Raw genomic sequence first — 15,514 nt, 5'->3', positions numbered from 1 at the left:
ACAAGTACCTGCTATGCTTAGCAAATCACTTACAAATATTTTTATTTAACTTATTAAGAACTATTGCAATTGGAGAAAGAGTCCAGTTTACAATGGTGAAAAATAATTTCAGAACATAAAATGAGAAACAGTGCTAATGAGGATTAGAGCTGACCAGTTCCTGGGTGGGGAACAGCCTGGAAACTCCATGTACACCACTTAAATTCCATGGAAGAAATAACTATCAACGGACACTGGCTGTATATCACTTTTGGATCCAACTGGAAAAAGAAGTCACTGTTGTAGTCTTTCCACACAAAAATACTAGAACTTGAGGTTACAAAATATGCACTGGTGGTAGGCAGGTCTCCCCCCGCCCCCGCCCCCGAAAAAGAGGAGCCAGAATTTTCAAGACGGAAATTAACTTTTCAAACTGTATACTAAAAACTCATGAACTTCTAAACATTTTAAAAAGAATTTTGCCAAAGAGATTCTGGAACTCCTTCCCGGCACATTTCCCCAGAATTTCCTCATGGTAGGGTCAAAAGAGATAAAAGGAAATACTTTTCCAGTCAGCTTATAATTAAGCAACTTATCCAGTTCCTAACTAGAAGATGTGATGATAACCAACATCATTTGCTCATGTAATGCAATATGCAGCTTACCAAGAGCAACAGAAGTGTGCAAAAAGCATTTATATACCTGGCACTTCTGGTGCTCTAACAAGAGTTACCAGGTATTCATCTTTGAAGGCCTGTTCCAGCACACATCCCAAGATCATTGCACAAGACCGCCAATATGCCTGCAACAAAGGTTTTCAAATGAATGTTAGTCTGAAATAAAATGCTATGGAAGTGCAGTTGAAAACACAGCTTAAGCTTTAAAATTTGATTTCATAGACTAAAAAGGCTGCTAATGTTCCTACTAATGTTCCTGGCATCTCTCCATGGAACATTCTTAAGCAACCTAACAGAAAAATATAGGGAACAGGGCCATTTTCCACTTACAAATAAATACAAATAAATAAATATAAATACCAAAGTATGGTGACTCCAGGACTGTGCGTTTTTCAAGGCAAGAGATTAGTAAAGCTGATCTGCAATTGCCTTGCTTTGCACAGCAACCTCAGTCTTCTTTGGTGGTCTCCCATCCAAATATTACCTGTGCCTGACACACAGCTAGTCCGGGGTATTCAGCTGCTAGATACTTTCTTACATACTATATATTGGTAGAATAATGTTTTAAATGGTAAGGTTCTCCAGAACACAGCCATTTATAAAAAAGCACACAGTGGTGGGTTTCATATTTCATTGGTCCAGGAATTAGAAAATGATTATTTTCTACTAACAGATAGCATATTGCATGATGATACTGTTGTAGTACAGTAAAAAAATACCTTGGGGAACTTTAAAGACAAATATACATATTGTGATATAATCTTTTGTGGGTTGAGGTTCAGTTAGGCTTTTTGTACATCCAATGAACTGGGCTCTAGTCCATGAAAGCTCGTACTGCAATGAATCTGCCAGTCCATACGGCGACATAAGGATGCCTGTTTATTTTTCCTGCAAGAGATTAACACAGCCATGTTCCCTGTTTACTGTACTACAGAATAATGTGATTAAATTGTTCAGCTACACCTGGATCCTTCAATCCTCTACATTTCATAGGAATGAAATCAAACATAAAGGAGATTTTAAAAATCTGGAAAAAATGGCAGAATATGGCAGAAACCTACTTTGTTCACTTCCTCTGGATCTTCATCTTTGAAAGTAAGAAACTGTATTTCGCATGACTGAGTGAAAGGCCGGTACATTTCCCAGATTTTTCCGTCTACAAGGGCGAGTACAGATTTCTTACAGTGCCACTCACTTAAATCTAGAGAAGGAGGAAGAACCCAAAAATTGAAAAATGTAGTCATGAACACATTACCCATATATTTTAAAAAAGAGGTGGTGCTGGCAGTTTAAAATTATCAGCTATATAATGTCCACAAACATTACTGCTCAGCCTCTACCATCAGATAGTACCAGAAGCCGGTGCCATTAGAATGGGCAGAAGGCGTTGGAGGGTTACAGGAAGACCATGGAAATCACTTGTTTTGGCTCAGTTTGTAGGATTCGTGCAGAGGGATCTGAAGTCTACAATGACCTCCCCCCCCCCAAAGGGGATAAGAGTGAAATATAAAATATTTCTTCATCAAATTTAAGCTTACAATCTTATTTTAAGAACATGTAATGTACAATGCATAGCATGCACATACAACTTTACTATTTGGTATATTTATAAATGCCAATATATGTAGGTGCCAATATATTCAGAGTTAACAATGAAGCAACAAACAGCTGCAACTTGATATACCTGTCTTAGTTTTTGCATGTTGGGGAAAGAAGAAATAAATAAGAGGTGAAAACAGAAACGCTTAATATTGTAATACAGAAAGCAGAAGTCTTTATCTTTTGAACTTAGTAAGCATTGTTCCTTGTCATTGAAATCCAGAGAGATGATAATAGTAAACTGGTGTCTGAATGGCAATGAAGGATAGGATGAGGGTGAATCTAGACAAGATGGAATGGAAGCAGTATGGGTCCAAAACAAACCTGACAAAGGAGTATGTTATGGCCTGTTCTGACATGGTTACTCTCCCAAAGAAGGAGCAGGCTGGCAGCTTGAGTTGCTTCTAATTGCCTCTTTGTACATAGACAGAAGTGGCTCAGAGGTGCTGTTTTCAGGCTTAGCTGGTTAGCCAACTGCAGCTGTTCCATACGAAAGGTGATCTGACCACTGTCACACATGCCTTACTGATATTCATGTTAGATTACTTATGCATACTCTGCATGGGGTGCCCCATGAAGATGGTACTGTAAATCATGTGCCACTCTAGAAATCACTTATGTCCCTGTTTAATCACACACACACACCCCTGAACTGAAAGCCTCAAATACTTGAGATGTTGTATCTAGGAAACCACTTGATCATTGTGGTGGCCTTTTCCTGTCTTTCCCCCACTCTAGGCTGTTCTTTTTGAGGTGAGGCAACCAGATCAGAACACATCCTTTTCAAACACTGCTCAGTTGATTTCACATTATTCAGAAGATGGAGGAATCTGAGACTACTGAGAAATAAAAGAGGTTAAGCCTTGCAGGAGCAACATGCTGGACATCATTTGGACAAAATATCTGAAAAATAACCTCTGCATTTTGCTTTGAAAACAGTTGGCATATCACCAGCTCCTAAAAACGTTGCTTGCTTAATAATACAGACAAATGCAACAGCAGTGCTACAGCTACCACTGTCTCTCAGTCTTAGGTCTAGTTTTGTACCAGATGGTATCTGAGGAAGTGTGCTAGCCACTGGACTCAAACTTTGCTCTGCTGCTTCAGACCAACACGGCTAGCCCACCTGAATGCGGATGTAATAATATTGGGGAATTTCACATTACCAGTTTTCTCCCGGTTTCAAACCGGGAGTCTTCCGTTTCCAGATGAACCGGTACAGGGCTGCCGTTTCACCCACGGCTTGCCCCTACCGGAAAGGAGCCGATTCACAAGCGGTTCGGCGTTTCACACACGTAGTGGCCTTTTCCTGTCTTTTCCCCACTCTAGGCTATTCTTTTTGAGGTGAGGCAACCAGATCAGAACACATCCTTTTCAAACACTGCTCAGTTGATTTCACATTATTCAGAAGATGGAGGAATCTGAGACTAGCGAGAAATAAAAGCGGTTAAGCCTTGCAGGAGCAACATGTTGGACATAATTTGGACCAAATATCTGAAAAAAACCTCTGCATTTTGCTTTGAAAACAGTTGGCATATCACCAGCTCCTAAAAACGTTGCTTGCTTAATAATAATGCAACAGCAGTGCTACAGCTACCACTGTCTCTGTCTTAGATCTAGTTTTGTACCAGATGGTATCTGAGGAAGTGTGCTAGCCACTGGACTCAAACTTATTTTAAAACTCCCTTTCAAGCATTTAAACTAATCATTCTGAAAGAGCATTTTTACTTTTAAAATGTTTTTACATAATAATTTCTCCCTCCAAATTTCCAATTTTTCTCCTGGAGGGAAAAAGCCATTTTCTCTTGATTTTTTTTCAGTTTTCCCACAAGATCTCATATCTCTAGGTTTGGTGGGTAGAGTATACTGTCCCTTCTTTTCCTATATAGTTGGTAGACATGGAATTTTTATTATCCACCCTAAAACACAGGCATATGTAGTCACGGAGATGGCAATGAAATTAGAGCACAGTACAACTATGCTCTGCAACATAACATTAGTGTTAGCTTGATTTGTCATTCAGATTAAGAGTGATATAACCCCAGTACTCTGTTGCATTTACTTACGCATGGCACAAGTATATGGTGTGGAGAGTCCTTTGTTCATTACAAATATAGTGCCTGGGTGAGATTTGCCAACATACTTTACTTCGATCTTCTCAATTCGTGGATAGAGAGACAATTGTCTCTCTTTTTCCTTCGCAAAGAGCTTGTTGCGCATCTGTGCAATCTCAGCTGTTGATACCTTAGGAACCAGATCAGTTGAAACAAACCCTGAAAATAAAGATAATGACATCAAACATACAGATGCTTTAGATACATTAAAAATAAATCTTATATTGTTTGTAATGAATATATTTACCAATGTTCCACTTCTGAAAACACTTACTTGGGAGCAACTGCCCTTGAGTTCAGTGGAATTAGTTTACAGTCCTACATAGAGGTTGTAATTTAAAGGGTTTAACTCTGCTTCAGATTGTGTACAATCAGATGTTTCTTATGTTCCACTGACCAAGCCCTTTACACACAGAATTTTGAAATACTCTCAGTGGCTCAAACACTGTAAGATCTGAGAGCAGAGAGGAACTCCTGGAGCTGGACTCCCCCCACCCCCTGCAGCCCCCACCCAAATTTTGTTCATGAGGATCATCAACATGAGGATCAGCCAGTTTGGTGTAGTAGATAAGTGTGTGGACTCTAATCTGGGAGAACCGGGTTTGATTCCCCACGCCTCCACTTGCAGCTGCTGGATGACCTTGGGCAAGCCATAGTTCTGTCAGAGCTGTTCTCTCAAGGACAGTTCTGGAAAGAGCTCTCCCAGCCCCGCCTACCTCACAGAGTGCCTGTTGGGGGAAGGGAAAGGAGTTTGTAAGCTGCTCTGAGACTCTGAGTGGGCAGGGTATAAATCCAATCTCCTCCTCCTCTCCTCTCAAAATACTGGAAATACTTCTGTGGCAGGATACAAGTATTTGTAAGCTAGTATAACAAGAATGTTACTTCATATACTATATACAGGACATATTTGAACTTCATGAATTATTGTAGCTCATTAAACATTATTAACAGCCACAACAGTGTGCCACTGTAGTTAGACTGGAACCTTGCCATGAAACACACTGGCAGTGCAATCCTAAAAACATCTTCTTGGGAGTAAGTTCTATTGGATAGACCTCAGTAGGATTCTGAATAGACCTGCTTAGGATTGCTCCTTGGTCCAATTACAGTCTTGCAGTTTAACATAGCTCACAAGATTGTTATGAAGATAAAATGGAAGAAGGGAGAAAATCACCCACACCACCTTTAGCTCTTTGGGGAAATACGTAATAAATAAAAGAAATAAGTTCACTGTGTTGCCTGGAAAAGCAACTGACTGCTGACTATGAAATTATGGAATTAACAGTTAGTGGGGGACCACCAGGAACAAGATTTGGGGCTACCATGGGAGAGGGAGACAGGAAAATCATGCTATGTAGGCCTGTAGAAATGCTAGTCAGGACCCAAGCCACTGCATAAAACTTTAGAAGAAAATGTAAGGTGATCACCAAACACAGCAACACACTTGTTCTTCCTGCAACAGACTAACCTGGCTACTCCAATGGAATTTCATGCAGTAAATAAGCAAGTGCACCATCATGACTGTGGCCAGAATTACCCTCAGGAACTCCATACCATGTTCACTAAAAATACTATCATCAATTTTCTTTCTCTAATCAAAACTTGTTTCTAAAAGATCAGTAGTTCCAAACTCCAAACTTTCACTGTTACCTTCACTGACTTCAAGATGCAAAAGCCTCTATCATGTTAGTTTGCATCTTAGTTTGGCAAGTCTAAACTCAACTGTCCCTCTCGCACACTCACACACGTCCCTCCTCAGTTTTTCAAATAACTCCATTGGAAAGCTACGAGTCAGGCCCGCCAATTGGCTATCGAAGCTACTAATACTTAGCAGTACATCAGATTTCAGTACAGCTTTTTAAAGCAGCATCGACTTATGATTGCTCAGGTCTAAGACCCTTACGGGAGCCGAAAGGAGTAGAAGATGGTGCCACCCACCCACAACCTGGAGCTAAATACCGCACAGCCTCACACATAGAAGGACTATTCTTAATTCCAGTTCCCAGGCTGGCACTCGTCAAGCATCGTTGGCTACTGTGTTACCTTAGTGACCGCCTAGATTTTCCTGCGTGAACTGCAAAGGTAGCGTTCCCCACACGGCTGAATTACAGCCTGCTCAGCTTTACACACACACATTAAGAACCGCAACTAACACATGCTGGACCGCGGTGCCGACCCCCTTTCCCCGCAATTAGCGTTGGGAGAAAGTTTCTTCTGACGCTCGCAGCCAAAGCCAAGCAGCCTTCCCCGCGCGGTGTGCACTTACTCCTGCTGCAGCCCCACCAAAGTCTGCGGGCAACCCGAAATGAAGCCATAGCCAAGTGTCCGTCTCTCTGCCAGCTCTTTCCAGCAATACGCTGCAAAAAGAGCGCCGGCACTCAAACGTTCTGCGCTCCCAGGAAACCCCTGGGTTCATGCCCTTCTTCGGATGCAAAGAAGTTGGGCTGTCAAGAGCGATGCCTCCTCTCGAATGTGCTCTGCATCCTCACCAAACAGCTTTGGAAAGGTCCCCTTGGGTTCTTGTTTTACTCTGTGTGAGTCGCAATTTAAAACAACAACAACAACCACCTTCGCCTCTCCTCTGGAAAAACCTCCTACGTTTCAGGCAATAGTGAGGACGCCAAGCCTGTAAACTGAAAGGGCCCTTTTTGCTGACAGTTGCATTCTGGGCAATGTAGTCTCTGAGGCCTTCACATGTGCCAGGGTTGCTGTGACAGCGGAGAGTCGACGAAACATACCGAAGCATTCATGCACTTTGTACTTTATTTGCACTTTACATGATAGCTTGTCTTATATCACTATAAATATTCTTGCAAAAAACAGATTCTCTTTATATTCTTCAAGGTTGCTTTTGTATGTTTGGTCAATTATATTATTGGCAACCTTCTTCTTGCTTGTTTGCTCTTTGGTGACAGTAGAGAGGGCAGAAACTACAATTCCCAGGTGCCTGTGCTAACATGAGGTGCCTGTTTATGTCCCTCCTGGACAGGCTGCCCTGGAGTGTGAATGGTTTTTATTGCCAGGCACCTGCTGGGACTGGTCTGCTGGAAGGGGGAGGACCACATTGGGCAGGGGGCTCTAGCAGGTCCCTGACCACTTTTGCTGGTGGTGGCCAAGGATTGGAGGAAAGCTCCAGCCCTGTAGTTCCAGCTGTGCTTCATCCTAGGAGGAAGAAAAATTAGTGGGTAATGAGTGTAGCCCTTCTTACTCTTTTCTAGTGAGGTAGGGTGAGTGTAGTCAAGTAGGTTGGCATTGGGGGCTCAGAGCTGTAGCTCCTTGGAGGCTAAGCATATCCTGGAATAAAACTGAGCTACCCTTTATGGTACCACGAAATGCCTATTAATTTCTATTATGTTTTGTTCCTTGTGGGGTGAGAGGCTTTCTGTTATTACATACACCAGTGTAGTTTGAACTGCTGTTATTTTATTGAGGATGTTCGTACTCCATCTTTCTTCCAATGTTTGCACCCAAGACAGCTTTTTTGTTGTTGTTTGTTCAGTCGCACAGCGGAGTCTGATTCTTCGCGACCCCATGGGCCATATCACCCCAAGGCCTCCTGTCTTCCATCGTCCTTGTTTAATTTCATGTTTGTTGCATCATCCTTGCTTAATTTCATGTTCGTTGCATTGATAACACTGTCTAGCCATCCCATCCTTTGCTGTCCCCTTCTTCTTTTACCTTTAGTCTTCATCAATCATCTTTACCTTCATCAGGGTCTTCTCCAGTGAGTGCTCCCTTCTCATTTGGTGGCCAGGGTATTTGAGCTTCAGCTTCAGTATCTGGCCTTCCAGGGAACAATCAGTGTTGATTTCTTTTAGGACTGACTGATTCGATCTCCTTGCAGTCTAAAGGACTCTCAAGGGTCTTCTCCAACACCATAATTCAAAAGAATCTATTCTTCGGCGTTCTGCCTTCCTTATGGTCCAACTCTTGCAGCCATACATTACTACTGGGAATACCATTGCTTTGACCATACGGACTTTTGTTGGCAGGGTGATGTCTCTACTTTTTATTATTGAACCTTCCCTGCTGAGAGCGTCTTGGCTCAGACAGTGTTGGCGAAGTCACAGGGGCCCTGTCTGGGATTGCAGCAGTGGCACTGGGCAAAGATGGTGAGTCAGGAGCAGAGTCCCAGGGCTCTGGAACAGTCTGTATGGGTGTGAGCGACTATGCATGGTCAGAACAGTCCCTGGCGTGAGGCGCATCCCCCTCCCTGCTGCGCTCTGGCGGCAGTGGTAGTGGTCTTGGGCGACTGGCCTCCACAACAGCTGGTGCTGGTGGCGAAGCTGGTCCATCTGCCTGTGCAGGACTTGTCCACCATCGGTAGAGACTTCATATGAGAGGGGGCTGGTGAGACTGATGACCTTAGCAGGAACCCAGGTAGGACCGCTGGAGAAGTTCTGTGCATAGACAGGATTGCCTGGGGAAAATCCTCTGGGCGCTTCCTGGCTCTTCGGTGATGGGCAATGCTTTGGGGCTTAGTCCGGGTGCAGTCTGTCCAGTCGCATAGTTAGGCATCTGCTGGTGAGGAGCTCAGTGGGGCTGCGCCCAGTGGTTACACTCTGGGTCACCCGGTGGCCAAAAAGGAATGCTGCAAGCCTATGGTCCCAGTCCCCGTGGATGATCCACCTGAGGGACTCTTTCATGGTCCGCACCATCCTCTCCTCTTGCCCGTTGGTGGCCGTAGTGAAAAGGGAGTGGAGCAGATGTGCCGTATTAAGTAGCGGCCCAAGAACTCCTGGAACTCCCCTGAAGTGAAGGCAGTCTTGTTGTCTGTTACCACCATGTGGGGTAGGCTGTGCATGCTGAAGATTCGTCTGAGGGTATGGATTGACACTCTGGTGAAGGTTGAGGCATCCGGCATGATCTCCAGCCATTTGGTGTAGAAGTCCACCAAGATAAAGAATATTTGTCCTTGGAAGGGGCTGGCAAAGTCCAAATGCAAATGGATAGACTCCCAATGCTACACGGGAGCACGTGGCGGTTCTGGCCAGGTCTCTTGGCAGGCCTGGCAGTGCTGGACTCAGGCCTCTATTTTGCTGTCCATTCCTGGCCACGACACATAGCTCTGGGCAAGTGCTTTCATTCGCAAAATTCTGGGGTGCGTCTCATGCAGGGCCAACAATACTCGCTGGTGCAGGGGCACAGGAACTACTACCCGACTGCCCCACAGTAGGCACCACTTGTGAGCCAAGAGCTCATCCCAGTGGGAGGAGAAGGCTGCAAAGTCCGGGCCCACCTCGCTGGTGGGCCAGCCCCTCCCCACCCAGTCTGGGATGCGGGAGAGGATCCAGTCCTTTGCAGTGTGGCAGGAAAAGTCCACAATGTACAGAGGGCGGTCGGGAAGCTCCTCCAAGAGCAAGATCTGGTGTGCAGGAGCCAGGTCCAGATCGATGGAGCAGCAAGCAGCTGAGGGCATCAGCATGCCCCATCGCCTTCCTAGGATGGTGCAGAAGGGAGTACTGGTATCCCGCAAGGAAAATGAACCAACGAAGAACCCACGGGGAGAGCATCTGGGGGTTTGGCGATCTGGGGCAAGAAGTGCCAGCAGAGTTTTGTGGTCCATCGCAATGGTGAACAGCCACCCATAGAGGTAGTTGTGGAATTTCTTGACCCCCGTTATGATGGCCAGCGCCTCCGTATTGATTTGCTCACAGTTGCACTCAGCTGAAGACAGGGTGTGGGAGTAATATGCCGTGGGGACTTCCCTGCCATCCAGCAGCTGGTGGCCAAGAACAGCGCCAACCCCATATGGTGAAGCACTGGAAGCGAGCACGACAGGCAGATTTTCATCAAAATGGGCCAGGACTGCTTTGGAGGTGAGCAGCTCCTTCATGCCCCAGAACGCAGTGGCTTGCTGTTGGCCCCAGACACGGGACCTTCTTGTCAAGGAGGTGGTGCAGTGGCGCCACCAGTGCAGCTTTATGTGGCAAGAAGGTATGGTAAAAGTTCAGGAGCCCCAAGAAAGCCTGTAGCTCCTGCTTGGAAGTAGGCGCGGGGGAGCTGACAATGGCACGAACCTTGTCTGGGGCCAGATGGATGGATCTATGGAGAACTCCAGGAACTCGACCTGAAGAACACCCAGGAGGCAGTTCTCCTGCTTCACCTTTAGGCTGGCCAACTGGAACTGCTGCAGGATGGCGCACAACCAGCTGACAAATTCCCCCTCCATGGGGGCAGCAATTGAAGAAAGGCTTCATGTGATTTTTGAAAATTTCTAGAACCACGTTGACACCAAACTGTAGCCGCTGCACCTTGAACGCACCCCTATGCATGATGGTCTGGACCTCAGCGGTCACATCATCTACTGGGAGCTGCTGGTAGGCCTGGGTCAAGTATAACTTTCTGAAAATCTTGGTGCCCGCCAAGAAGGCCAAGACATGGCTGACTACTGGGACCGGGTAGGTGTGGTCCTGCAGTGCTTTATTTTTTTTTATATAAGTACCCAAAGGTACACTTTTAAAGGCAGTGCTTTATTAATGGAACATTTATAGTCCGCGCAGATGCGGACATCCCTGTTGGGCTTAATGGGTGTGACAATTGGGGTTTCCCAAAGGGTATGTGAGACGGGTTCCAAAACCCCTTGGTCCACCAAATGATCCAGCTCCTCATCAATGTTAGGCTTCAGTGTAAATGGGACAATGCCAGGCCTTCAGCTGTATGGGCTGCACCTCTGGGTTGACCTGGAGGGAGACGGGGGTCCGGTGTAGCGACTAAGCATCCCATCGAAGATGGCCGGGAACTCGTCACACACTCGCTGAAAGGCTTCTCGGGCAATTTGGTACACTCCTGTGACTTGGAACCCCAAGGGCACGAACCATGCTATTCCAAGTAAACTCGTGCAACTGCCAGCAAGTCCAAGAGCCCTTCAAAATTCCGGTACTGCACCCAAAACATCCCCACCCCTTTCACGGCCATGTCATTCTGTTGGAAGTCCCGTAGGGTGAAACCGGCCGGACTAAGGTGAGGGTCCCCATTCAGTCAGAACCTACAGAGGGTGCCCTCCGAGATTATGGAAATGAAGGACCAAGTGTCTAGCTCCATTGTGCAAGGGGCTTCCCCGATCAAAACAGTCACTTTAATTTTATCGGGGGTGTCCTGGGGCAAGTGAAGTATCTGGTGCGGCTAGATGGAAGTGGTGTGCAGTTCTGTGGCATGTGCAGAGTCCAGATGGGCCTCTGGGTCCCCTTGGAATGGCAGGCATGGGCAATATGGCCAACCTTTCCACAGCTTCGACACGTGGCGTCTTGGAAACAGCAGGATCTCGGCTCATGGGGCTCCCTGCAGCTGGCACAGGGTGTCAAGATGGCAGGTTCACTGGTGTGAGCTGTGGCAGGAGTGCGAGTGCCATGGCGGGCTGGGTGATGCATCCGTAGGGCCTCCTCGCAGTTGGACACGTCGGAGGCTGAGGAACTGGCGGCCTAGTGCACTGGGGCGGCATAGCAGTCAGTCTTCTGGTTGCCAACATCCAGGGACTTCTTGAATGCTGCAGCCTCCCGGATCACCTTTTGGAGGTTTGTGTCCTCTTGGCCAATGAGCTTGGGACGGAGCTTCTTGTCCCGGAGCCTGAGCACGAAATAGTCAAGGAGGGCTTCTTCGATGTTCTGGAACTCGCATCGAAGAGCCATTTGGTACAGGGCAGTGACATATTCAGAGGCCAATTCGTTGGGCCTCTGATTCCTCTTGAAGAAAGGACCCAAATTAAGGTAAGTCGAATTACTTTTGATTGAAGAAAAAACTATGGGAAGAATCTATATTCCAGAATATGTTAGAATCCATGTTTATATAATATTGGAATGAAAGTAGGAGAAAACTGAAGAACAACAACAACAACCCAGATATAACCATCAGAAACCAAACAAAACTTAATTTCCCTCTTTTTGGGTGCACAAGGCAACAGCATAATATGCTTTTGAATGAAAACAAGCTTCAAAAAGGAGGTCCACAAGTCCAGCTAAAACAGAAACACAGCTTAATGAAATTTACAATCCTCCAATGGATGAAATAACACTACTTATATCTTTTGATATCAAAAATTGATATCAATTTTTGGTTGAGGTGATGGATGTCCAATCACATGGCCTCCCCTGCAAAGCAGTCCTACTGAAATTGCCTATGATTACCACCTACCCAGCTGTTGGAGCTAGTACAGAAAGCCATGTTGCCATTTCTAGTTAAATGTTAATCTGACAGTTGATTATATTGATTATATTATATATGAAATTTTGATGTTACCCACCCTGAGCCCGCATGCAGGAAGGGTGGGATACAAAAATTAAAATGTATATTCTTTATCACAGCTAATGTGCAAAATACTTTATAAATAGTACATTTGTGTACTACCAAAAGTGCTATTTCAGATTTTAGTGATGGGATAAATAGGGCAACTTTCACCTCTCTGTCTCTTTTTTGGTGGGTATTTGTGTGTGTGCACGCATGTGTGCATGTGTGAGCTTGCATTCCTTGAAGTCGTGACTTCTGGCAACCCCTACTTGGGGCTTGGACATTTTTCAGAGAGATGGCTTGATAGCCTGCCTCTGTGTCTCAAGCCCTGGTATTCCTTGGAGGTCTCCCTTCCACTTACTTGCAGGGCCAGCCCTTCTTAGCTTCCGAGATCTGATGAGATCGGGCTTGGCTGAGCTTAGACAGGGCAACATTCATCTTTCTGATGCACAGATTTCATTTGTATAGGAGAGAGGTATAGCTTTCTCCTGAAGTATGGTCATATAAGAATGTACATAGCCTAAAACAATGGATTGGAAGTCTCTTTTCATCCTATATAATCTGCTATTCTTATTTCACTGATGAGTAACAAAGAGATTGACATTTGAGTCCAGTGACACCTTTAAGACCAAGAAAGTTTTATTCAAGGTATAAACACATGAAAACTTATACCTTGAATAAAACTTTGTAGGTCTTAAAGGTGCCACTGGACTCAAATTTTGTACTGCTGCTTCAGACTAACCCACCTGAATCTAACAAAAAGATTGTGATTCTCTAAAAGCCAACACTGTGCTCACATCAGAGTAACATTTTAAATAACCATCTATTTGAGTTCAAGTAATTCATTAACTCACCATATTAATCCACAGGACCTTGATGAAGCATTTCATTTCATTTCATGAATCAATACAATCTTCTAGTCAATAAAGTAACCTAATTATATTGGTTGTGGGTGGCCACATACATTCCATTCTCAGGAGGTCAGTAGTCCCTACCTCTCTGGAGCCCAACACTTGAGGTGTACCCGATGTATATATTGGCTTCATTGTCAACAGCAGTTCCCAGACCAACACTAAAAAGTGATCAGATCAATAGGGTTAAACTTACATCTCCCCCACCCCTTTTAACCACCTTTCCCTTCTTTTGCAAAAACTATAGGGACTGCTTTTGCAAGGACAAGAGTGTGGAGGGGGGCATTAGAAGTTGCAGGTTGAAATCAGCATTACTTGTTAGAGATCAGCCAATTAAGAACTGAAAGTGAAATATTAGCAACCAAAGGAAATGGCCCCGAGGGGTATTATTTGCCCCATTGAGGAAACTTACGTTTATGGTACCGCATCAGTACACTGGAGTCCTCAACAAAGCAACTAGCAGGGCAGTTTCAGGTCGGAAACCAGGGCAGTTTCAGGTCAGGAAAATAACACAGTGGGAAAGGTTTAAGTTAATTCTTCCTGCATGCTGCAGTTCTGATCTTGTGCACCTGACAACTGAGTTCCCAATTGGTGACTCACAACACACATCTGATAGCTTTCTATCCTTGTGGCAGGGCCATAGTACAAGAACTGTGTAACATGTAGTTAGGACCTCAGGTAATGCTGTTTTAGAACCAAAAATGACATCAGGGACTCTTTTACCTGTTCTTCGTCTTGCATCATGTATGCAATTATGTGTCAATAATGCTTTCTGCTTTGTTATGTAACTATATGCATTTTAATTATGTAGCTTAAATAAGCATAATTAAAAGGTAACAAAAATACTTTGCTGCTGCCAATACAGGACAAACAAGTCTATATGCAAAGTAATAAATGAACATAAATTTGATATTAAAAGTCACCACTGTAGCAGAATATTTCAGTCTACCAAGACATTCAGTTTCTGACCTCTACATCATTCTTCAACAACAGAATTAAATTTTATCAATAGGGATGTTGTATCAACCAGGGATTAAATGCAGCTGATAACATTCTTAACCAGTTCAAATATTATATTAAATTTCTTAAACATATCTAGATTAATTTATCTCCAATTCCAGCTGTTCTGGTCAGGGGGTTTATCTTGCATACTTTTGTGTTTTGCATAGTTATGTCACAAAGTATACCTCTTGTCTTTTAATCTATTATTCACAATTCTCTCTCTCTCTTTTTGTGCATGCCTTGCTGACTGAGAAGTCATTTTGTATATCTGAAGAGGTGGGCTCCAGCCCATCAAAAGTTACGGTTAAATAAATGTTAGCTTTTAATATGCTATAAGACTTTTTTGTATTTTGCATTATGTTAAGAACAATTTATTACATTCCTATGCTACACGTATTTACATGAATTTGTTTGAAGAGCTGCCTTCCTTATGATGCACATTTTGACTGGAATCTCCTTTGGGGCATGGATCTATCTTGTTGATGGCATTAATGGATAGTTGTGTTGGTCCACTAGAAAAAAATCTGAATGAACTAACAGCAGTACAATGCCTTTTTGTCAGGGTCAGCATCACTGGGTAACTCTCGGCCCTAAGTGCCCTGGCATCCAATTCATGGTCCTTGAATTAATGCAGCACAGTGGCAGTCACTGCTGCTTGCCCTGTTTATCTGGGGGTTAGTAGCTCTACTTGACCCCCCTGGGTCTGCCTGTTCCCAGCACTTTACTGTATGCTCACCACTACTTCGATTTCACTGTGTGGCCAGGGCAGGGACGAACAGCCTCCATCATCCAACTGACCTGTCTGATTGTGACAGTAGAAAAGGACAAGGGATGACAGCTTCTACAGCATTAATTGGGAGGTGGGGGTCACTGGGTGTATTGCTCAGACTTGCCCAAAGCTTGGAGCCCATCTTTGTGTTAGTTGTCACAAACTAGTGAGTAAGGTCTTGAGTTTCCCAGAACTCATCATCAGCATGGAGATGATAGTACAAATAAAGGGGGGGGGGAG

The 15,514-nt window shown here is 44.5% G+C and overlaps 1 protein-coding gene across 1 annotated transcript in view; it reads right to left on the bottom strand.

Annotated features, from left to right (window-relative positions):
• MRPL39 (mitochondrial ribosomal protein L39) overlaps window positions 1-6,954 on the bottom strand; it is an 8,631-nt gene extending 1,677 nt beyond the window's left edge. Inside the window, exons 1-4 of the mRNA XM_015424200.1 lie at window positions 6,636-6,954; window positions 4,322-4,528; window positions 1,718-1,857; window positions 713-781 (exon numbers count right to left, since the gene is read on the bottom strand). Of these exons, the coding sequence (XP_015279686.1) occupies window positions 713-781; window positions 1,718-1,857; window positions 4,322-4,528; window positions 6,636-6,684 (465 nt within the window). The 5' untranslated portion in view covers window positions 6,685-6,954. The remainder of the gene's footprint in view (window positions 1-712; window positions 782-1,717; window positions 1,858-4,321; window positions 4,529-6,635) is intronic.
• Window positions 6,955-15,514: the final 8,560 nt, after the last annotated feature.

The sequence above is a fragment of the Gekko japonicus genome, unplaced genomic scaffold (genome assembly GCF_001447785.1).
Source record: "Gekko japonicus isolate JY-2015 unplaced genomic scaffold, Gekko_japonicus_V1.1 scaffold1418, whole genome shotgun sequence".
Taxonomy (NCBI): domain Eukaryota; kingdom Metazoa; phylum Chordata; class Lepidosauria; order Squamata; family Gekkonidae; genus Gekko; species Gekko japonicus.
The sequence above is the reverse complement of the archived record's forward strand: the minus strand, read 5'-3'. Positions and strand labels throughout refer to the sequence as shown.